Here is a 25,928-nt window from a genome sequence, read left to right on the forward strand (position 1 = left end):
GACCGTCAAGCTTTAGTTTCAGTGATTATTAGCGAACTGGACACGGTCAAGAAACTGTATAAATGTAAGTCCATTATCGTTTCTACCCAGTTTTGATTTGGTTGTAGTCATTTTAAAGTATATTAAACTTTTTTACTAAACCCACCCTCCGGCTCGCAGGCAGTATGTTTAATGTGTTTGACCCCTGTCCTCGAGGGAATCCCCTCTTGGACCGATGGGGACACCGATCTTGAGGTTGCAGACAGGGCTACATCAAACTGTGAGCCCGACTCATGTATGCATCTAAGTGCTATCAATCCTGTTTAATGGCCAAATCTCTCAATAGGAATAGTTAATTTCTTTGCAAAAAAAAATATATTTTTCAGCGATTTTTCTACCATACGTCCATATAGTATTTCACTAGCCTACATTTTCAGCCTCCGATTACTCCAAGGTAAGTTATTTAATACATCATTGCCTGCACCTTGAGTATGTGCGTCATTGTAGAGTCAACCCGGCAATTTGTCCATTTACATCAGATGATTGTATTACAACAGCCTGTGGGATAATTGCTCTGTTGGCCTAGAGATGGATTTGCTCCACCCTTTTCTAAACACCGCTAAGCCTGCTACTGCACCTGAGCATGGCCACCTGAAAAAATGACCATCACGTGCTGCCCAGTGCCCACTTGTGAAATCACACTGGCCGCAAGGCACTGATTTTGACATCTTTCTTGGAATCAGTAATGTGTTGTCGATAGTTCAATGTCTGGTATCTCTTTCTGAATGAGTTTTGATGGGCCAAAGGCCTTGCATTCCTTAGGTTAATGCCCTTTCAGACAGCACAGCCTGCAGACATATTCGATTAATCTCTGCATCTGTTGTGAATGTCTGTTCCTTTCACACTGAGAAGGATTCTACAGTTAATAACCAAGAATCATCTTCCTGCCACCTCCAGTGTCAAGCCTCAGTCACCTTCTGCATTACCATCCATGTTCATATCTTTCTTGCATAGCTATGTAGTGCCTGGGAATAGAGCTGGGCGGTATCCAGATTTTCATACAGTTTCTGTACCATAATGAGATATATGGTAATACCAGAAGTGCGCACAAGGGGCACTATTCAAAATCTTTACACACAAAACAATTTATGCAACAGGGATCTTGATCCAGGAGAGGACTGTATGTCTCTGCTGTAACCACCAAATTAATCTTGATGTCTAGCCACTTAGCTAGCAAGTAAGCAAATGTATAGCTGGAACCCTGAGCTGGATGACATTTATTTGATACATCTTAGATTTCTTATAGTTATACTTATAGTTAATCATAAGCAGTGGTGTAGCATGCAGCCTCCCGTGAGGTGGAGATGCCCCACCCCCCGGGTACGGAAAATCATACAGTCGGTATTTCGAAATACACCTGTAAATACGGTATAAACAATATATCGCCCGAGCCGACCTGTGAATATCTTTGTGGACCAATGAAACATAGCAACCGATCTCATCACAGACCTCGTTATCAGTGTCTTGGTCAACAGGAACAACCTTGTGGTTGTTATTTGGGCTTTGTACACTGTCACCGCTGAGCAAATAGATATTTGCTGTTGTGCATTGAGAACATGTAAAATGTTAGGGGATAATTTGTTTGTTTTTTATGTCAACGAGTCATTGTAAGATATGTTGAATCAATGGCCTAAGTTATAAGCAATGTTCACATGGAAATAATACAGCCCTTGCCAACACAAATGTGGTTGCCAGCAGGCTAGTCACTCTTTCCACTGGAAACATGCATATGACAGAGAATAATTGAGGTCACGGTATCTTTCTTTATTCAGATGGAGAGACTTCCATCAACATTTAAATGTGTGGAACGATACACGGAAATGCTGAAGGAATCAGTTACAGATAAAGGAAAACCGCACCTCAGAATGTTAGCTCTTTATCAGCGGTGTAAACCCTTCTTCCCATAAGCTGTTCTTCTTGCAGACATTCTTATTGGATATGGATGTGAAACTACATGTGTCCTTTAAAATACAGCGTAAACGTTCAAAGTCAAACCTCAATGCAGTTTTCCCTTTTATTGGCGATTGATTGAATTCAGTCTCGTAATGTTATAATACTGCGCATTCGGTCAGAGCCCTTGACTTTTTCCACATTTTGTTACGTTACAGCCTTATTCTAAAATTAGTTAAATAAAAAAAATCCTCATTAATCTACACACTATCACTAAGCGAAAAATGGTTTCTAGAAATGTTTGCAAATGATCTGGGGATCTGGGGAAGGAAAGCAAACATTTTAGCAACATTGAAGGTCCCCAAGAACACAGTGGCCTCCATCATTCTTAAATGGAAGAAGTTTGGAACCACCAAGACTCTCCCTAGAGCTGGCTGCCTGGCCAAACTGAACATTCGGGGGAGAAGGGCCTTGGTCAGGGAGGTGACCAAGAACCCGATGGTCACTCTGACAGAGCTCCAGAGTTCCTCTGTGGAGATGGGAGAACCTTTCAGAAGGACAACCATCTCTACAGCACTCCACCAATCAGGCCTTTATGGTAGAGTGGCAAGACGGAAGCCACTCCTCAGCGGTAGGGACTGGGCGACTAGTCAGGATCAAGGGAAAGATGAACAGAGCAAAGTACAGAGAGCTCCTTGATTAAAAACCTGCTCCAGAGTGCTCAGGACCTCAGACTGGGGTGAAGGGTCCCCTTCCAACAGGACAACGACCCTAAGCACACAGCCAAGACAACACAGGAGTGGCTTTGGAAAAGTCTCAATGTCCTTGAGTGGCCCATGCAGAGCCCGGACTTGAACCCGATCGAACATCTCTGGAGAAACCTGAAAATAGCTGTGCAGCGACGCTCCCCTCCAACCTGACAGAGCTTGAGAGGATCTGCAGAGAAGAATGGGAGAAACTCCCCAAATACAGGTGTGCCAAGCTTGTAGCGTCATACCCAAGAAGACTCGATGCTGTAATCGCTGCCAAAGGTGCTTCAACGAAGTACTGAGTAAAGAGTCTGAATACTTATGTAAATGTGATATCTGTTTTTTTTATACATTTGCAACAATGTCTGAACTTGTTTTTGCTGTGTCATTATGGGGTATTGTGTGTAGATTGAGGGAAAACAATTGTATATATTTTATAGTAAGGCTGTAACGTAACAAAATGTGGAATAAGTCAAGGGGTCGGAATACTTTCCGAATGCACTGTGTGTATATATAATATACTTTAAGGTTGTCCTCTCGCCATCCTCAATCATCAATCACGCCCTCATGCTGGGACTAGCATTGTGAAGCCATTTCTGAGTGGTGGAATGTGGAAAGTATGCAACAATAGGTCCCATGTGTACGGGCTAAGCAGTGTCAAGGCAGGGGCAGTGGTAGGCACACCCAGTTCCTCTCTGGGATGACGGAGTCTGGCCTGTGGCTCGCAACGCTGGGGTGCCAATCCACTCTCGCCATTTTTCTGATTCCAGACAGATAAAGGCCACCCTGTGGGAAAAGAAACCGTTAGCACAAAAAAAAAAAGGAAATATGAGCCATGTAGGCCTACAAAGGCACCAAGCCTCAAGAACTCCATGATCCTCAAGACATTTGTGTCCTATATTGCCTGTTGCTGAGATCTGGTTGATCAGCGGCAGCTTCGTGAATCAGGTGCAACTGGCCCTGGAGATAGAAAGCATGTTTGACATTTGCTGCGATTGTCTCCCGATGAATTTCTGCCCCCATCGACATGTGGCAAAGGTCTGTGATGGAAATATGAAAACAATGCGGTACAGTGTGTCAACAGTCTGTCGTTCATTGGACAACTGAGGCATGTGGTATAGTTTTTACGGTCTTTGTTTGGAACATAATGCTCAGTCAACATGCCATCGCTATTCATGTATCTGGGACCTTCGGTCTGTACATACAATTGTTTGACTACTACTACCTTGAACAGATGGCTGACTAGTAAATGCAGTACAATGTCCTCCGTAATGGTCCAACAGCTACGGCTGTATTTTGCTCTCTGACATTATACCATGGCATGCTTACAATAATCTATACTGTTGCCATGACGACATGTAAATTATCAAGCTTTCTGCTTAGGTTCTTTATAGCCAAGTGTGTGTTGCTAACCCTACAACCACGAACGGCACATACACAAATGAAGGAAACCCTGCTCTAACAAGGACAGTCAATGGTGGTGGTGCAGGAAGCCTACTGCGTTTGTGGAAGGAGGGCTTTGAAATGCTCCGCTGGGCCCAGTCCACATGCCATGAATTCTCCATTTTACTACAGTCTGCCTGCGGTCCAACTCAGATTTCACACAATGGACTGGGGATGGAATGCTGTATGAATACACTCACAAGGAAGAGTCTGCTTTATGTAGACAGTTACTCCTGATGCTCTAATCTAATGAGTATTTTCTATCTGTAGTCAACAGTATGGTGTACACTGTACTCCCCCTAATATATATGTATGTGTACAGTACCAGTCAAAAGTTTAGACACGCCTACTCAAGGGTTTTTCTTTATTTTTACTATTTTCTACATTGTAGAATAATTGTTAAATCAAACTATATTTTAGATTCTTCGAAGTAGCCACCTTTTGCCTTGATGACAGCATTCTCTCAACCAGCTTCACCTGGAATGCTTTTCCAACAGTCTTGAAGGAGTTCCCACATATCTCAAATTTGGACTCATCAGACCAAAGGACAGATTTCCACCGGTCTAATGTCCATTGCTCGTGTTTCTTGGCCCAAACAAGTCTCCTCTTCTTATTGGTGTCATTTAGTAGTGGTTTCTCTGCAACAATTCAACCATGAAGGTCTGATTCACGCACTCCCCTCTGAACAGTTGATGTTGAGATGTGTCTGTTACTTGAAACATTTATTTGGGCTGCTATCTGAGGTGCAGTTAACTCTAATGAACTTATCCTCTGCAGCAGAGGTCTAATGCACTGCATCTCAGTACTAGAGGCGTCACTACAGACCCTGGGATCGATTCCAGGCTATATCACAAACGGCCGTGTTTGGGAGTCCCATAGGGCCGTGCACAATTGGTCAAGCGTCGTTAGGGTTTGGCCGGGGTAGGTCGTCATTGTAAGTAAGTATTTGTTCTTAACTGACTTGCCTAGTTAAATAAAGAAAAAACTTCCTGTTGCATTCCTCATGACAGCCAATTTCATCATAGCGCTTGATGGTTTTTGCGATAACTAAAATATATATTTTGATTTGTTTAACACTTTCTTTGGATACTACATGATTCCATATGTGTTAGTTCATAGTTTTGATGTCTTCACTATTACTCTACAATGTAAAAATAAAGAAAAACCCCTGGATGAGTAGCTGTGTCCAAACTTGACTGGTACTGTGTGATTTTTATATATTTATCACACACACAGGTCTTGCCTTAACCACTCACAGGATTTGTAAATAATATCCTAGCACAAGCTTCACAGTAGTACCATTCTGGAAGTCTGAACGGGTCATTGAGTAAGAAGACAAAAGGTATAGCAGAATAGGTGTGCCTGATGGCAGTGGCACAACAATGCTGCCTTGGGTGGTTTTCAAATGACCCACTCTCTCTGGAGAGCTTGGTTCAGGAAGCTGTAGTAAGGGACCCCCCTTCAACCCTTACAGGATGAGGCCTTTCCTGTTTGGAAAGGAGAGCAAGCCAATCCCCGTCAGGGTGTCTTCCTTCAGAAAATAGGAGTGCCCTTTTTAAGGGCCTTTAAAATTCCAGAACAGATTCAGCGTAGTCCTGGACTTGTTGAATGGAGACTCCCAAAGTGCTTTTTAGTCCAGGTCCAGCCATGAACTATGTCCAGGAAACGGGCCCTAAGTGGACCCCACAAGATAATTGCTGAAGCCATCAGTGCACTTTCCAAAGTGAATCTTTGGTAATTAGATTTATCTTCTAAATGACTGGAGTTGTGTATCAGGTTTACTCTGAGCTAGGTATGTTATTGGTAATTGAATGAATGGTGGTGCATGTGTATAGTGACTTTTTATTTTAAGAAAGTGGGATGCAAAGCAAGCAGACTACATCGTAAGCATAAGGTAGGTTTGTTCACAGTTTTTGGGGAAATATTTAATTGTCGGGTGAAGTGCTGTTTGAATGACGTGGCACTCCTTTAAAAATGATCACAGCACTTGTGAAAAAGACACCCACATCTTGTCAACTGTTGAAGGCTTCTTAGTACATGTCTTGTCTTGTCAAAGGACAATAACAAGCAACAAGACCTGCCTTCAATGAGTCTGTTGTGCTCATTTGAGGTGTGGAATTTTTGCTGCTTCCATCATGTCGTCTTCTGTTTTCATTGCTCATCAATGACGTCAGTGACTCTCAAATTGTCCAAATGTTGAAACAAACAACAAACTGTTCTTATCAAGAATCATTCTAAGCAGAAGAAAATACAGGTTTCACAATCTCAACGATTTGCCACCAGGGATGAGCTCAGCCAATGTGTATCTCCTGCCAGCAGAACTCATGATTATGAAATGATTCCATTCCATAATCTGCCTCATATCATGATTATACGTGTAAGGCGTTTGTTGGCCAGTTCCATTTCTCATGTTCAGACCTGAAGCAGTCTTAGATGTAGCAACACATGAACCAAAAACACACCAACAAATAGAATGGCCTCCATCTTGAGGCAAAACACAAGCTCTCAAAATTTAGATTAGACTTTAGCCAACAGGTGGTTGGATATATAAATTAAAAAAAATCAATGACAGGGCCTCCCGAGTGGCGCAGTGGTCTAAGGCACTGCATCAGTGCCAGCTGTGCCACTAGAGATCCTGGTTCAAGTCTAGGCTCTGTCGCAGCCGGCCGCGACCGGGAGACCCATGGGGCGGTGCACAATTTGGCCCAGCGTCGTCCTGGTTAGGGGAGGGTTTAGGCGGCAGGGGATGTTCTTGTCCCATCGAGCACTAGCGACTCCTGTGGCAGGCTGGGCGCAGTGCACGCTGACACGGTCGCCAGGTGTATGGTGTTTCCTCCGACACATTGGTGCGGCTGGCTTAAGGGTTAAGTGGGCATTGTGTCAAGAAGCAGTGGTTGGGTTGTGTTTCGGGGGACTCACTGCTCTCGACCTTTGCCTCTCCCGAGTCCATACGGGAGTTGCAGCAATGAGACAAGACCGTAACGACCAATTTGATACCAATAATAAAATCAATGACATACTAATGATAATACAGAATCGATTTGTATACTCCATTTTCATGGAAACACCATACACCTGGCGACCGTGTCAGCGTGCACTGCACAGTAGCTAGGTTTCCATCCAACAGATTGTCATGCAAATATTCTAAATCTGCATTTTCCCAGCGGAGATGTTTCCATTAAATTGACTTGTTGTAGATAGAAGGTTTTACCTGATGACGTAGTTCTCATAAACATTAGTTTTGTGGTTTACAAGTTACATGTCTTTCCATCAAATTTTTACCTCTTCTGATCATTTTGTTCACCATTTTTTTTTCACCCAACATGGCGAATGTGCCCACTCTGGTTTTGGTACATGCGCTGTAGCCAACAGCTCGCAGATACAGTGTGGGTAGGCTACAGTACCTACACGATGAAATGATTATGGACAAAATAGCAACGTCATTTTTATTTGTCAAACAGCAGCCAAGCATCGATCATCATGTCACCAGAATAAGACCCTGGATATTTATTGGAAAGGAGCATCAAGTTCATCACCGTGCACTTTCACCTCCCTGTGAAGTTCATCACCGTGCACTTTCACCTCCCTGTGAAGTTCATCACCGTGCACTTTCACCACCCTGTGAAGTTCATCACCGTGCACTTTCACCTCCCTGTGAAGCTCATCACCGTGCACTTTCACCACCCTGTGAAGTTCATCACCGTGCACTTTCACCACCCTGTGAAGCTCATCACCGTGCACTTTCACCACCCTGTGAAGTTCATCATAACTTATTTCATCTGTAGCCTAATAAACTGCATGGTTTCCTGAGTCGTAATGGGAGGACCCCACATGTCATCGTGTGACTCCCAAGTTTATTTTGATATGATATTGGTATATCAATATTTGCAAATGGTGTTTCCACCGCCATCATTTGAGAAACAAAATGATATCCCACCTTGCCTAGCGTATTTCGTTTTGCCTACATTTGGAAAGTTTACAAACAAATTTGAGGTTTCCATCAGGCCTTGTGACTTAAAAAAAATATATATATACTTTACTTGCATAAAAAGGTTGGATGGAAACCTGGTTAGTGTGTGAAAATGTAAACACGTTTGAAATAATAACGAAAGACCATTCCATTAAATATATATATTATTCTCCCTGGGCAAACTGGCAAATCTATTCCAGCTTAATGCGTGATGGTCCATATTCCATATATAGCCTATCAACTGACATCTTTCCCAGTAGGGGAATGTGTCACTCCCAGAGTCCTCTAGGGCCTCATTGGAGTGGAGTTTTAGGGATGAATCCTCACATTTCCTCTCACAGGAAGTCTCTGAAACTGAGGGGGCGGATTCACCACATGGGCCTATTTTTAGTACATTTCTAACACTTATGGGGATTACCTCCTACCCAGAAAAATGGTCCCACTCATTATTTTATTTAACCTTTATTTAACTAGGCAAGTCAGTTAAGAACACATTCTTATTTTACAATGACTGCTTACCCCGGCCTAACCATGGGACTTCCAATCACGGCCGGTTGTGATACAGCCTGGAATCGAACCAGGGTCTGTAGTGACACCTCTAGCACTTAGATGCAGTTCCTTAGACTGCTGTGCCACTTGGGAGCCCTAAGATAAGCTTCTGGAATTTGACGAGCGTGTATGACAGTTTGAGTGAAAAAAGTGAGTCTTCCCATTTTGTCTGCTGGCCCTTATCTGAAGGGTTGACTGGAAGCCCTACAGTAAGGGTTCTTATAGTCTACAGTGTTTCTAGTGTAGTGACATCATACACATTTTGTGAACTAGAAATGCCACCGAGCGTGTAAGGCAATGCGTTTGAAAGTGTGTCTCAAGAAATCTGCAACGCAATGGGTGGTACAACTCATAATAATGCTGCTTTCTGACATCACAGTTCTCTAAAACAGGGTCTCCCAAACTCTGTCCTGGGGCCCTCCCTGGGTGTACATTTTGATGTTGTTGCGCTAGCTCTACACAGCTGATTCAAATAACTAACTCTTCATCAAGCTTTGATTATTTGAGTCAGTTGTTTAGTGCTAGGGCAAAAACCAAAATGTCCACCCAGGGTTTGGGAAACCCTGCTCTAAAACATATGTAATGCATAGAGTACACCACATTTACCCAAAACTTCAGCTGTTTGAAACAAGTTTAGGTTTTTGAGTATTGAGGCACATGGACATGCTAAATGTATTAGCTGCAGCTCTTGCATGTGTCATTACAGCTAATGATTGCTATCCTCGCTCTTTCTTATGGGGCATTCACACCAAATATTTGTCTTTTTTTTAGTTTTCCGCTTAGTTGGTTAGTTTGGACTTAACAATGTACTGTGGTTCGCTCAAAGTGTGGTCTGATTCCATTTGCACCATGGTGCGGTTCAAAGCAGGTGAGAAATATTATTGATTGTTTGACTGCGAGCGTTTGATGAAATGCACACAGTAGCCTTCCTTAACTTAATATCTCTGAAACATTTTGTCAGTAGCAGCACATTTGAGGCATCTGATGCAGATTAGGGGAGAGGGCGCTATAACCTACCAGGGAAATAGGTTACTGAATCTAGCCTGTTCACTAGCGGTTACAACAGCTATGGTTTTCTCCCGCATGTTGGAAGACCAAAGCAAAACTAATGATGTTTGGGACACAAGTTATTCTTCTTGATAATCATAGAATGGATTTAGCATGAGACATTTTCCTCCAATAAAACAACTGACTTGAACACGTGGTTGTCTAGGCATTTGAGTTCATTTGGCAACAAGAAAGCAACCGGACCAACCAAAATATATACAATGTAGCAAATAATCAAGGTTATTTGAACTATAGCTCAGAACTGTGTGAAATCGCCCTTAGAAGAGTCTAACTTGCATCCATGAGGGTCATTGCCAGAGTGGTCCTCATTATTAGTACCCATTTCAAAGACTCATTGAATGGGTCGTAGACCCTACAACCAGTTATGTTGTCAGGATTCAGGAAGTGAGCCAGTCAGCATGTTTTGTTGAAGCTTCTTTTCTTGCTTTGTCCTCATTCTCTTCCCATCCCTGTCCCCTCTGGCTTGTTTTGTTTGGACTAAACCGTCAACATTTTGGCTTTGCCTCAGTTGGAGTTGAGACGTTCCTATAAGAATGTTTAGGGTGTATGAGAATTGTAAACATTTTATTTAACCTTTTATTTAACTAGGCAAGTCAGTTAAGAACAAATTGTTATTTACAATGAAGGCCTACCCCGGCCAAATCCGGACGACGCTGGGCCAATTGTGCGCCGCCTTATGGGACTCCCAATCACGGCCAGATGTGTCTGAGGGGGCAGCTCTGTCAGTCCCCCCAAATGTCATCAGTTGATCCTGCCTAAGTTGAACCATGAGGTTTCCTCTTCAGGCTAGCGTAAAGACCAATGCTGATATACTTAAGCAATAAGGCCCGAGGGGGTGTGGTATATGGCCAATATACATTTGGAGGAAACCTGGCACCATCCCTATGGTGAAGCATGGTGGTGGCAGCATCATGCTATGTGGGGATGTTTTTCAGCGTCAAGGATTGAGGGAACGATGAACGGAGCAAAGTACAAAACTCCTTGAAGAAAACATGCTCAGAACCTGGGGCTAATGTTTACCTTCCAACAGGACAGTGACCCTAAGCACACAGCCAAGACAACGCAGGAGTGGCTTCGGGACAAGTCTCTGAATGTCCTTGGGTGGCCCAACCAGACGTCGGACTTGAACCCGATCGAACATCTCTGGAGAGACCTGAAAATAGCTGTACAGCATCGCTCCCAATCAAACCTGACAGAGCTTGAGAGGATCTACATAGAAAAATGGGAGAAACTCTCCAAATCAGGTGTGACAAGCTTGTAGTGTCATACCCAAGAAGACTCAAGGCTGTAATCGCTGCCAAAGCTGCTTCAAAGTACTGATTAAAACTTCTTAGGGATCAAACCCCGTTAACGGGATCGATTTGACAACATCCGGTGAAATGGCAGAGTGCCAAATTAAATTATTAGAAAAATTCAATACAATCACAAGTGCAATACACCAAATTAAAGCTTAACTTCTTGTTAATCCAGACACCGTGTCAGATTTCAAAAAGGCTTTACGGCGAAAGCAAACCATGCTATTATCTGAGGACAGCACCCCATCAAACAAACACATGACAATCATATTTCAACCCGCCAGACGTGACACCCAGAAATAACGATATAATTAATTCCTTACCTTTTTGAAGAGCTTCTTCTGGTGGCACTCCAATATGTCCCATAAACATCACAAATGGTCCTTTTTGTTCGATAAATTCCGTCGTTATATCTCAAATGTCCATTTATTTGGAGCGTTTGATTCAGAAAAACACTGGTTCCAACTCACCCGACATGACTACACATCATCTAATAAGTTACCTGTAAACTTTGTCCAAACTTTTCAAACAACTTTCCTCATCCAACTTGAGGTATTTTTTTACGTAAATAATCGATAAAATTTAAGACGGGATAAACTGCGTTCAATAGCGGACAAAATGAAAGTGGAGCGAGCTTCAGGTCGCACGCCCCAACCACAACAGTACACTTGGCTATCCACCCAGATAGGAAATGGCTACTTTATATCTCAAAGGAAAAACATCAACCAATTTCTAAAGACTGTTGCCACCAAGTGGAAGCGATAGGAACTGCAAGCATATTTCTATTAAAACGGGCTTGCCATAGAAAACAGATTGACCTAAAAAAAAAAAAAAATCCCTGGATGGATTGTGCTCGGGGTTTTGCCTGCCAAATCAGTTATGTCATACTCAGACAATATTCAAACAGTTTTAGAAACTTCAGAGTGTTTTCTATCCAAATCTACTAATAATATGCATATCCTAGCTTCTGGGCCTGAGTAGCAGGCAATTTACTTTTCATCCGGATGTGAAAATACCGCCCCCTAGCCCAAAGAAGTTAAAGGGTTTGAATACTTATGTAAATTTTATTTGCAAACATTTCTATACCTGTTTTTGCGTTGTCATTATGGGGTATTGTGATGTCATTATGGGGTATTGTGTCTAGATTGATGAGGAAAAGAAACAATTGAATCCATTTTAGAGTAAGGCTGTAACGTAACAAAATTTGTAAAGTCAAGCGGTCTGAATACTTTCCGAATGTACTGTAAACTGAAAAATATAAACCCAACATGTAGTGTTGGTCCCATATTTCATGAGCGGAAATAAAGTATCCCAGAAATGTTTCATATGCACAAAAAGCTTATTTCTCTCAAATTTTGTTCACAAATCTGTTTACATCCCTGTTAGTGAGCATTTCCCCTTTGCCAAGGTAACCCATCCATCTGACAGGTGTGGCATATCAAGAAGCTTATGAAACATGATCATTACACAGGTGTACCTTGCGCTGGGGACAATAAAAGGCCACACTAAAATGTGCAGTTGTCATACAACACAATGCCAAAAATGTCTCAAGTTTTGAGGGAGCGTGCAATTGGCATGCTGACTGCAGGAATGTCCACTAGAGCTGTTGCCAGATAATTTAATGTTAATTTCTCTACCATAAACCGCCTCACGTCGTTTTAGAGAATTTGGCAGTACTGCAACCGGCCTCAAAACCGCAGACCACTTTTAACTACGCCAGCCCAGGACCTCCACATCCAGCTTCTTCACCAGCGGGATATTCTGGAACCAGCCACCTGGACAGCTGATGAAACTGAGGAGTATTTCTGTCTGTAATAAAGCCCTTTTTGTGGGGGAAAAACTCATTCTGATTGGCAGGGCCTGGCTCCCCAGTGGGTGGGCAAGTGAAATCCATAGCTTTGGGCTTAATTAATTTATTGTCTTGTTTGAACTGTAACTCAGGAAAATCGTTGAAATTGTTGCATTTATATATTTGTTCAGTATAATTGTTTTGTGCTTATTGCACATTTATAAAACACAGACTAGACAGCTGGCTGAAATGCTGCTAGTGCCAGAATGAATGTTCATTGATACTACTGTTTTAGTAGTGTCGGATCTGCATGCAATTTGAGAAGCTGAGCCATAAAACAGGGTATCATTCTAAAAGGTAACTTCTCTATTACAGTAAAATAATGTCTCCACGTGTTTTGGTGTCCATATGACCGATTCTGTTGGACCAAACTGCAAATAGCGAGTTGAAGCCGCTTGACAGAGGGGAAGAAGTGATCTCTCATCTTTGTTGTGAGTAGCAGGGGCTTGTGTGTGTGTGTGTGTGTGTGTGAATGGGAAGGTGCACACGTCTCGGAAGGAGACTAGACCAAAAAGACAACATGAAAACAAGCGGACATAAACGCTACTAAAAATGACAAAGTATGGAATTTGGAATATCGCGCTAAAACATTCATTTAATTAATCAAATTCATTCGATATATCGCCCAGCCTTAATTCCAACCTCTTGGTCGTACATACACGTAACTGCCAAAATAAAGGAAACACCAACATAAATTGGCATAGATTCTTTTGGTGTCTGAAACTCTATTTCCATGAGAAATTCCATAATTTGCTGTTTTGTTGATGGTAGTGGAAACCCCTTGTCGGCCGCCGCTCCAGAATCTCCCTTAAGTGTTGAGCCATGGTATATGGTTTACATAGTTTTTCATGCTCATCAAACCATTCAGTGGCCACTCGTGCCCTGTGGATGGGGGCATTGTCATGCTATGGGGGAATAGCCATAGCAGCCAAAATAATGGCCAGGATAATGACATGCCCAACATTTTTATGCATGATTGGATTTTAATTGTTTAATTAACTGAGGAACCTCACCTGTGTGGAAGCACCTGCTTTCAATATACTTTGTATCCCTTATTTACTCAAGTGTTTCCTTTATTTGGGCAGTTACCTGTGTATCTACTGCTGACATTGAGGTGTTAATAGAAGGAGTTTGACTCCTCTAACATGTATCTAGGAATCCATGCAAACCCCCTTTTTTGAATACCATTTGTTAAGCCTTCTCCCTCACTGGTCATACTAGCTTCTATAACAGGCTCAGGCCCTGAGGCGCAGGCCAAGGATGTGCACTCGGAACAAAGCAGATCTTGATTTCCCCCGCCCCCAAATGCCCCCACTTTGGTGTTCTTGCCAGAGAAGAAATGAGAGATTGTCAGGGGAATAATGCAGGACTTGACCCAAAGCCTGGCCCATAGTTTTGATTAGGGATGGACGGTTGTAGATATGTCAACAGGTTAGTGGACGTGATTGGGTGAAGCTATCACACCCCGGCCCTTTTATTGCACCCCACAAATCAGTCCCCAGTGGACATCTAACGGTGCGTTGCCGGGAACCCAGGTTACTATCCCAGGATGTTCCTCAACTTTTGAACCTTGTGTTCTACAGGTAACTACCAAAATAAAGGAAACACCAGCATAGTGTATTTTTAATAAGGCGTTGGGCCACCACGAGCCGCCAGAACAGCTGCAATGCACCTTGGCATAGATTCTACAAGTGACTGGACATTTATTGGAGGGATGCGACACCATTCTTCCACAAATGTTTTTGTTGATCGTGGTGGAAAACACTCATGCGCTGCTCCAGAATCTCCCAGAAGTGTTAATTTGGGTTGAGATCTGGTGACTGACACACACACACACACTTTAAACCCCATATGCTTTTTTGTATCTCCTCTTTCAAAGTCACTGATCTCTTCTTTTAGCCATGATAGACAAAATAATGGCCAGAATAATGACATTCCCAGCATTTGTATACATGACCCTAAGCATGATGGTATGTTAATAGTTTAATTAACTCAGGAACCACACCTGTGTGGAAGCACCTGCTTTCAATATTCTTTGTTTCCCTCATTTACTCACGAGTTTGCTTTATTTTGGCAGTTACCTGTGTGCTTGAGCTTCGATACTCACTCACAGTGAAATTGAATTTACAGAGTATTGAATTTACAGAGTGATGGTTGAAAACCCTGAGGCTTATGGGAAAATTGCACGTCTAGTTGTATTCCTTCAGCTGTTTGTTCTGAGTGGAACACACTGCTGTTACAGAGCTGCTTCATTGTGTTTTCTCAGGCACCATCCACATAACCATGTGTTAAAGGTATAGTAACAAAAAAAAGTCTTAAAATTGGGATGAACCTTAGGTTTGTCGACGACAGGTAGCCTAGCGGTTAGAGCGTTGGGCCAGTAACCGAAAGGTTGCTTGTTTGAATTCATGAGCTGACAAGGTGAAACATCTGTCGATTGCGCCAAGGTCACTGTCAATAATGGCTGATCCCTGGCCGTGATCCCAGGGGGAATTGGGATATGCAGAAAACACATTTCCATTTCACTCCCGTAAAGGTTACCCACTTGTACATGCAGTAAAACAGGACAAATATAAGCACCCCCTATTTGAAATGGTTGATTTAATAGGCTTCAATACCAAGCTCCAAATAAATAATTCTGTTTACCAAAGTTGTGAGATCTCTTTTCTGGCTGGATGTTGCTTTTGGTCAGTGAGGCCCCTCAGGAAATCAACAGGTGCATAAACCAATGTGGTATCGCTATAGGGGAGATGGGTTTTTGGTATATTTTCCCAGTCAAAATATACACGAATAACATTGGCCTCCAGACATGGTGTAAAAGCACAGGAGGTTGGTGTCAGCTTAATTGGGGAGAACGGGCTTTTGGTAATGACTGGAGCGGAATTCCATCTATAATGATCCTTTCTCCCCTCTGCAGCCTCCTGTGTGTGAAAGAGACATGGCTTGCGTTTGAGACTTGACCCAGTTCAAGAACGTTAGAGGGCATTTGTTCTACTGAGATACAGAATCTAGTCACCTGACTATACTAGTCATAAGTGTGTCTAAACTTAGCGGTAGATGTTCAGGTTTGGCCTCGTGATTTCTGATTACTTCTAGCAAAACACTGTTGCTATAAATGGGAAGAAAATAATGAGTTATTATCACCGGTCTTTGAAAGATGCAGACAGCATGAAATCAGACAACAATCTGACTAGACATATTCCATCGTTCATCCATCGTATTGTTTTTGAGACATTTGACTGTTGCAGCCAGGGTATATTTAGTCTGACTCATTTGTAATCACACGTTTACAATATCATACTCAATTATTTAGTTGCTCAATTATGTTGATGTGTTCATGTTTTCTGATTATTTAAATACTTTTTGTGGAGACAATCACTCACTACTGCAATTCATTATTGAGGGCAGTGACTGAGTAAGGACATCTACCGGCTGTAACTGAAATTACAGTTTCACACAACCCTTATTCAACCAAACCCACTAACCAAGATCCCAATACACCTCCGTGTATTGAAAATGTTCTAGTACTTTTCATTACTAGGCAATTGAGTTCCGTTTTTGTTTTTGAGTGAATGAATCCAAACATTGATTCTTTCAACACAAGAAAAAGTTACTTTTTAACTACTCATATTGTCAGAAATAATTCCAATCCACAATAAATAAATTCTTATAAACAAAATACAGGTAATTTAGTTTTCAGTCCGTTTAAAAAAAAATCTTTCAACGTTGTTCAGACTGTTCAGGAGTAATGTACTTTTTGGAATAATTTACTAGAACTGGGCGACATGAACAAATCCATATCACTATAAATTGACTGAATTATCATAACGATAAAATGAACGATACGTTTATAACATTAATGTGCACCAGTTACTTTTTATATTACACTTAAAACTACTACTTTGAATATTGCGGCTACTATTGTTTCATTTCAAATTTCACATTCTTCTAGCAAACGCTGCTGAGTCAGTTGTGCTCACGTAAGGTGTGGAATCTTTCTTGCCGCCATCATGCCATCTTCTCAGTTTGTTTTCATTACGCATCAATGACATCACATTGACTCTCAAATTGTCCAAATGTTGAAACAAGCAACAAACAGTTTTTTATCAGGAATCATTCTAAGCAGAAGAACAGCCAGGTTTCCCCTCCGGGGTTGAGCTCAGCCAATGTGTTTCTTGTGCCAGCAGAACTCATGATTGTGGAATGGCATGATATGCCTTACTTGAGTGGGGATGGTTGAGAACCCTGAGGATTATGGGATAATTGTACGTCTAGTTGTTGTATTCCTTCAGCTGTTTGTTCTGAGTGGGCACACTGCTGTTACAGAGCTGCTTCATCATGTTTTCTCAGGCACCATCCACATAACCATGTGTTAAAAGGATAGTAAAAAAATATATAATCCTACGTTTTAGTGTATATATTATTATTTTTTAAATAACCATCTAACAAACGTACAAATATTTAGGATCATTTGAAGCCCTAAGTATGTCGACGGCAGGAAGCCTAGCGGTTAGAACGCTGCGCTAGTAACTAAAAGGTTACAAGGTGAAACATCTGTCGCCTTAAACGTAATTGCTCCATGGTCGCCGTCAATAATGGCTGATCCCTGGCTGTGACCCCACTCTTTGAGGATATGCAAAAAACACATTTCCATTTCACACCTCACAGTCGTACAGGTTTTTAAATGGCTTAATTAATCCCCCCCCCCCCCCCCCCCATTAATCTACACACACTAACCCATAATGACAAAAGCAATGTTTTTGAGACATTTGACTGTTGCAGCTATGGTATAATTTAGTAATAAGGCCTGGGGGGGGTGTGGTGTATATGTCCAATATACCACAGCTAAGGGCTGTTCATATCCACGACGCAATGCGTGGACACAGCCCTTAGCCGTGGTATATTAGCCATATACCACAAATCCCCGAGGTGCCTTATTGCGATTATATAAACTGGTTACCAATGTAATTAGAGCATTTTTATTTTTATTTATTTTTTGTCATACCTGTGGTGTACGGTCTGATATACCACAGCTGTCAGCCAATCAGCATCCAGGGCTCGAACCACCCAGTTTCTAATTAGTTTTTTACTCATTTGTAATCACACACATTTACAATATCGTACCCAATTATTTAGTTGCTCAATTATGTTGCGTTCATGTTTTCTGACTATTTAAATGCCTTTATTCAACCAAAACCATTACAGCTTCACAGAAGTCCTTATTCAACCACAAACCAATAGACCTTCACAGAAGCCCTTATTCAACCAAAACCAATAGAGCTTTTACAAGCCCTCATTCAACCAAAACCAATAGAGCTTTTACAAGCCCTCATTCAACCAAAACCAATAGAGCTTTTACAAGCCCTCATTCAAACAAAACCAATAGAGCTTTTACAAGCCCTCATTCAAACAAAACCACTAACCAAGATCCCAGGATGTGCATTGAAAATGTTCTGTTATGTTTGAATGAATAGGCATTTGAGTTCCATTTTGTTTCACATAAGACTTTTCTTTTGTTTTTTACTTCATGAATTCAAACAGATTTTTAGCACAATACTTTTTTGTTGTTGTAAATACTCATTGTCTGAAATTGTTAGTCCACAATTCTTATAAACAAAATACAATTTCCCTGTCCTTTTTTAATGTTGCAATATTGTTCAGACTTCCTGAGCAATATACTTTTTGTCAATGCTTGACTTGTGCAGGAGCTCACCGGCGCGGAGTACCGGCACCTCAAATGTTCTGCTTGAGCTCCTGTTCCTCTTATAGAATATTAGTTCAAGTTTAGTGGAGCTCCTGAACCTAAATATAAACAGCCCTGGCACCCAACATGAGTACTGGCACCTATTTCAGTCCAAGTCAAGCACTGCTTTCTGTAACAATTTACTTTAATGGTTTAGTGCTGTTCAGAGTTGTCTGAGGCGAGAGCAAGCAGAACGTGTTTTAAAGGTGTGATAAGTAAATATATCTGCCCACTATAATTGCCTTGGCTGCACCGCAAGCATAACAGATGAATAGGCTGCCTGCAGACCCACCTTACACAAGGGCAACGGTGCTTTGAGCTCACTGAGGGCCTGACTGCGTCAGTCCACTGTGCCCTCAACCTTTTAAATGACTGTGAAGGGAGGAGTGAGGAAATTTGGATTGGAGAAGTAGCTGTGTCAGTGCCCCTAATTTATTGCTTTCTTGCCCTGTGGAGTTAGTCCTGTGTGTGGAAAATGTAGTGGTTTGCCAAACTTGCGCAGTGTGAATAGAGCTGTGGACTGAGACAACCACCCAGACAGACAAAGCCAGAAGTCATGGACAATACCTTACAAGAAGCTTCTTTCTACCGTGTGGTCTGTCACACCACGGAAGATGGGACTGTTAGAAAAGTAAACTTTAGTTTGTGGTTGGAAAGCCTGGCATTAGTGGCATGAAGTAACAGCTTAAAGACCCTTGAAGATGTGAGATGGATTCACTTCTTGGATTCTATTGAATGCCCCCTAAGGTTGTAAGTAGTCTGGTGGACATTCAAGACGTAGGAAGAACCATAAAGACATTGGTGGAATCTGTTTTCTCAGACCACTTGAAGAGGCACATTGGACCACAGTAATTATATACTGACTATTTAATATGTACTAATTAGGTTGGCAAACACCTTTTGTGTCCAAGGAAAGTTTGGCCTGCCGTGGCCCGTGGGATCCACATCTTTGGTTTATTTTAGGATTTGTTTTAAATGGGAGTCAATTTATATATTATATTGCTGAGCGGGCATTCTTTGCCAAGTTACAAATCATTAGAGCTATTTTATAAACTTTTAAAAGTTTGTGCAATAAAAATAACTTCGCGGCAGCTTGAGGCAATTATTAACAGGAGTTTGAACTTATTTTCTTTCTAATACATGCTGAGGTTAAGTTGAATTTGTCCTGCTGTGTTCAGCAGGGTTAGGAGTTAGGGGAGCTGTTAAACCGGCTCGCTGAAACACCTGCATGATTTGCAATGTTGAGTGGCGATGATATATCCAAGTTCTGTCTAGAGTTCTCCATAAATCAGTCTAGGTACGATTTTTCTTTGTCTGTTAAAAATGTCCAGCTGGAATAACATGATATCTCAGTTTCTAGTGCTTTTCCAGGCCACAGCAGCTAAGATAACACCTACACCGTAAAAAAACACATTTTGTTTCAAATGACAACTGACGACTTTCCCACACACAATTACCTTAGTGAGCAGAGCTGTACTTCCTCTTTTGGAGGAAAGGAGGATTATGGCACTTCCTGTAATGGTGCGTTGTGGGATTGATGAGCTGTCAAGACTGTGGTCAGCAGCTGTGCACAGCAGTAGTATGTCACAAGATGGGTGATTTTTAACTGTGGTCCTCTAGTCTCTTGACAGGGGGATCTGACGAGGGCTTTCATTCTCTGTCCTAATCCTGCATCATCATGTGTTCTTGCAGTTCCCGAGGCCGCAGTGCCATGCCAGAGGGATCTCTCAACGCCACCTATGAAGTCCCAATGGGTGAAGGTAAGACAACTCACTGTTCTCCTGCTTCTTAAAGATATAATCATTTTAAAGATATACGAAGACTATACTGGGATGTTTGTGATTTCTCAAAACTGGTTACCACATTTTCTGGGAGACGCATCAAGTGAGAATTTCTAAAATGAGTTGTCGACAGGGAAATATATTTGCTGTAGAGGCCCTAGCCAGCAGTTTCTTTTTCATACTGCGTCTACTTGTCTCGTCCCGCTAAAAATATAGGCGTTTATTGAGGGGACCTTCATTGAATCACAAATCTCCCAGAGAGGTTAGTGTATGAATTATACTATTATAATACTCTTGTTCAACCAAGCACATTTGCTTGCAAATGTGAAAGCCCAAGTTTACTGTCCGGTTTAAAGCAATGATGGAATATTGAAGAGCTTAGAATCTTCCGCTGAACTGTGCATTCTGAGTGTCTTCTTCTTTGTCTGCCTCCTGACATTTCGGTTCCTGAACTCCAAATAGATGCCAGCCATTTACCAGGAAGCTAGGGAGACTATTTTCTCTCCCACACTCTCTTCTTGAATGTTCTTTTTACATCATACAGCTGGCCTGGCAATGAAGTTAATCTGTTCTGTTCACGCAGGCCGTGTCCTTCAAAGAAAAGAGAAACCCGCACTCTGCTCTTGCTCATACCACTTGTTTTAATTCAAAATGAAACAAGCAAGACCAGTGTGCTGGTTTTGTCTTTTCTATGACGCGATTGCATTATTCCCACGCACCTGCAACAATAAGCACTTTTCCCATCTATCTAAGTAATTAAATGGCACCCTATTTCGAATATTGTGCACTACCTTTGACCAGGACCCATAGGGAATAGGGTGCCATTTGGGATACAACCAGAGTTGTGGCAGGTTGAATAGGAAACTTCAAGGAGAAGGGTAGGGAATCTGAATCCTTATGAAGTGTCCAGTACAACAGTGGTGATTGTGTGGTGTCTGCACTGTGTACTTCCATTCTTCTCTCTCTCTCTCTGGTGCTGTGTGGCAGTGGAGGGAACCGGCTCAATCATTAGTCACATAAATCCTTTTCCAGGGTCTGAGTTTCTCACAATGGTGTTCTTTCTGTGCCCTGGTCCCATGCACTATAAAGGAATCTGGTTAGATTTAAACATTTTAAAGCACAGAATATTATAGATTTTTGTTTGTTTTTATTACAACTGTTATTACAACATCATTGGCTTTAGACAACACAGATTTTGTGTTCCCTGGATTGGATGAGGCCATGAACAAAGTGTGGAACTTTTGTGGCTGCAGTTCTTGTATTTTTACATGTTCGGTAAAAAAAAGGGGGGGGGGGGTTTGCCTGTTTTAACAGATGTGAAGGATTGGCGTTAGGGTCTCGTGTTTTTATCATCTGACTTCATTACGGCACTCCTCAAAGTTGTAAGTCTTAGTGGAGTTCATCTTAACTCAGTCGGACAAACCACTATACAGTCACACCTGTATTCTCCCCCCCCCCCCCCCCACACACACACACATATGGTACATTCCCAGAGATAATTTATCATAGTAGGGTTGGGTTGTATCCAGATTTACATATCGTCATACCGTCCTTCTCTCATACCGGGATATACGGTATTACGAGTTTAGTACACAAGGGGCTGCCAACAAATGCAAAAAAGCCCATTGGGCATCTATTACCAGAGTAATAGTGAATTTCAATGGAGGCTGCTAACTAAACCAAACCAAAATAAGCTAATTGCAAAGACAGGCAATCCAGCTCATAAAGTTATACATATACAGTGTTTTGGGAATGTATTCAGACCCCAAGACTTTTTCCACATTTTGTTACATTACAGCCTTATTCTAAAATTGATTAAATCGTTTTTTTCCGTCATCAATCTACAAACAATACCTATAATGATGAAGCAAAAACTGTTTTTTAAATATTTGCTTATTTATTTAAAAAAAACAACAACAACTGATATCACATTTACATAAGTATTCAGACCCTTTACTCAGTACTTTGTTGAAACACCTTTGGCAGCGATTACAGCATTGAGTCTTCTTGGGTATGACGTTACAAGCTTGGCACACCCGTATTTCGTGAGTTAATCCCATTATTCTCTGCATATCCTCTCAAGCTCTATCAGGTTGGATGGGGAGCGTTGCTGCACAGCTATTTTCAGGTCTCTCCAGAGATGTTCGATCGGGTTCAAGTCCGGGCTCTGGCTGGGCCACTCAAGGACATTGAGACTTGTCCCGAAGTCACTCCTGTGTTGTCTTGGCTGTGTGCTTAGGGTCGTAGTCCTGTTTGGAAGGTTAACATTCATCCCAGTCTGAGGTCCTGAGTGCTCTGGAGCAGGTTTTTATCAAGGATCTCTCTGTACTTTGATCTGTTCATCTTTACCTCGATCCTGACTAGTCGCCCAGTGCTGCCACCACCATGCTTCACTGTAGGGATAGTGCCGGGTTTCTTCCAGACTAGAGGTCGACCGATTAATCAGAATGGCCGATTTAATTAGGGCTGATTTCAAGTTTTCATAACAATCGGAAATCAGTATTTTTGGACACCGATTTGGCCGTTTTTAAAAATGTATTTTTACACCTTTATTTAACTAGGCAAGTCAGTTAAGAACACATTCTTATTTTCAATGACGGCCTAGGAACGGTGGGTTAACTGCCTTGTTCAGGGGCAGAACGACAGATCTTTACCTTGTTAGCTCGGGGATTCAATCTTGCAACCTTACGGTTAACTAGTCCAACGCTCTAACCACCTGCCTTACATTGCACTCCACGAGGTGCCTGCCTGTTACGCGAATACAGTAAGAAGCCAAGGTAAGTTCCTAGCTAGCATTTAAACTTATCTTATAAAAAACAATCAATCATAATCACTAGTTAACTACACATGGTTGATGATATTACTAGTTTATCTAGCGTGTCCTGCGTTGCATATAATCGATGCGCATTCGCGAAAAAGGACTGTCGTTGCTCCAATGTGTACCTAACCATAAACATCATTGCCTTTCTTAAAATCAATACAGAAGTATATATTTTCAAACCTGCATATTTAGTTAATATTGCCTGCTAACATGAATTTATTTTAACTAGGGAAATTGTGTCACTACGCTTGCAACAGAGTCAGGGTATATGCAGCAGTTTGGGCCGCCTGGCTCATTGCGAACTGTGTGAAGACTATTTCTTAACAAAGACAGCCAACTTCGCCAAACGGGGGATGATTTAACAAAAGCGCAGTTTAGAAAAAAGCACAATCGTTGCATGACTGTACCTAACCATAAACATCAATGTCTTTCTTAAAATCAATACACAGAAGTATATATTAAATAAAAGAAATCCAGGTTAGCAGGCAATATTAACCAGGTGAAATTGTGTCACTTCTCTTGCGTTCATTGCACGTAGAGTCAGGGTATATGCAGCAGTTTGGGCCGCCTGACTCGTTGCGAAATAATTTGCCAGAATTTTACGTAATTATGACATAACATTGACGGTTGTGCAATGTAACAGGAATATTTAGACTTATGGATGCCACCCGTTAGATAAAATACGGAACGGTTTTTCACTGAAAGAATAAACGTTTTGTTTTCGAGATGATAGTTTCCGGATTCGACCATATTAATGACCTATGGCTCGTATTTCTGTGTGTTATTATGTTATAATTAACTCTTTGATTTGATAGAGCAGTCTGACTGAGCGATGGTAGGCACCAGCAGGCTCGTAAGCATTCATTCAAACAGCACTTTCGTGCGTTTTGCCAGCAGCGTATTGCGCTGTTTATGACTTCAAGCCTATCAACTTCCGAGATTAGGCTGGTGTAACCGATGTGAAATGGCTAGTTAGTTAGCGGGGTGCGCGCTAATAGCGTTTCAAACGTCACTCGCTCTGTCACGGCTGTCTTCCTCTTCTTCCTCTGAAGAGGTGTAGCAAGGATCGGACCAATACGCAGCGTGGTAGGTGTCCATGTTTTAACAGGGAAAACTGAACATGAACACAAATACAAAAACAATAAATGTGAACAAACCGAAACAGTCCCGTGTGGCACAAACACTGACACAGGAAACAATCACCCACAAAATACCCAAAGAACATGGCTGCCTAAATATGGTTCCCAATCAGAGACAACGATAAACACCTGCCTCTGGTTCTCAATTAATCTAGGCAACCATAGACTTACATAAACACCTAGAATAAACACACCCCATAAATCTACAAAAAAAACCTAGACAGTACAAACACCCTAGACGAGACAAAAACACACAAACCACCCCCGTCACACCCTGACCTAACCAAAATAATAAAGATAACAAAGATAACTAAGGCCAGGGCGTGACACGCTCTGAGACTTGGCGTAGTTGTTCCCCTTGCTCTGCAAGGGCCGCGGCTTTTGTGGAGCGATGGGTAACGCTGCTTCAAGGGTGGCTGTTGTCGATGTGTTCCTGGTTCGAGCCCAGGTAGGAGTGAGGAGAGGGACGGAAAGCTATACTGTTACACTGGCAATACTAAAGTGCCTATAAGAACATCCAATAGTCAAAGGTATATGAAATACAAATGGTTTAGAGAGAAATAGTCCTATAATTCCGATATCAAAACTAGAAAGTGTCCAGATCAAAAAACCGTGTCAGTAGAGAAAGAACAAAATAATATACAAGAACCATATCAATAACCATATCAGAGATCCTGGTGATAGATGAGGTAGTTATACGCATACAATCAGGGATAAAGTGGCTGAACAGCACGGGAAAAATAGTAGCAGCAACGTATGTGTGTGTGTGTGTTAGGAAAAAGTAATGTGAATGTGCATAGAGTCACTGCAGATAGATCGGATGATGTAATGAACTGGTCCGTCTGCCCCACCCTTGAACAACGGAATCTATATGCAGAGAGCCTGTCTCGGTCCTGCCCTTGACTTTGGTGAGGGGCATGTGATGTCCATGGCCTCTGTCGCAAAACTCCCTGATCTTCTCAAAGGTGATACGTTTGTTTAGTTGTGTCCAGTCCAGGTGGTGCTTGTACAGGCAGACCATCTATGGGAGGAAGGATGCCAGCAGTGTGCAGCAGCTGAAACTTGATTGAGTCCCAACGCTCCTTGGCGACAACAACACCAGGCTCCAGAGCATCGACGCTGTAAAACACGAAAATAGTCCCCAAAAAATGTAAGACATTTACAACCTTGCATAACATCAATTCACCTCCCAAGGTTAGATAATGATAACCTTATACAATTAAAATGATATTCACCTGAAGTGCTGGTACTGCTTGATATGTGGCAGCGGCCTGAAGTACGGAGTCAGGTGTTGTTGCCAGCCATATCTTTCCACCATTACCGTGCCATCCTCCAGTCCAACCAGCTGCGGGATGTTGACCCCTGTCAGTGTTGTCCTTCACCACACCTGGAATCTCTGACAGTGTTCACTCTGGTCTGTCTGAAGCGCAGCTTGATGAGGCCGTAGCACCAGTCGGGGGCAAACTTGGTGTGGCCTGTGATCATGAAGGGACGGTCCAGACTGATGGAGTTTGTGCATGGTCTGCCAGGCACAATACCAGAGGACAATGTTTTATAACTAACCCAAGATGGACCTCAGCCTGTCATTTTCA

At 42.1% G+C, this 25,928-nt stretch overlaps 1 protein-coding gene across 1 annotated transcript in view; it reads left to right on the forward strand.

The window, feature by feature from the left end:
* Window positions 1-25,928, forward strand: part of plekhg3 (pleckstrin homology and RhoGEF domain containing G3) — a 119,294-nt gene that overhangs the window by 1,564 nt on the left and 91,802 nt on the right. The window contains exon 2 of the mRNA XM_071369502.1: window positions 20,288-20,355. Coding sequence (XP_071225603.1) covers window positions 20,307-20,355 — 49 coding nt within the window. The 5' untranslated portion in view covers window positions 20,288-20,306. The remainder of the gene's footprint in view (window positions 1-20,287; window positions 20,356-25,928) is intronic.

The sequence above is a fragment of the Salvelinus alpinus genome, chromosome 27 (genome assembly GCF_045679555.1).
Source record: "Salvelinus alpinus chromosome 27, SLU_Salpinus.1, whole genome shotgun sequence".
NCBI classification, from domain to species: Eukaryota; Metazoa; Chordata; class Actinopteri; order Salmoniformes; family Salmonidae; genus Salvelinus; species Salvelinus alpinus.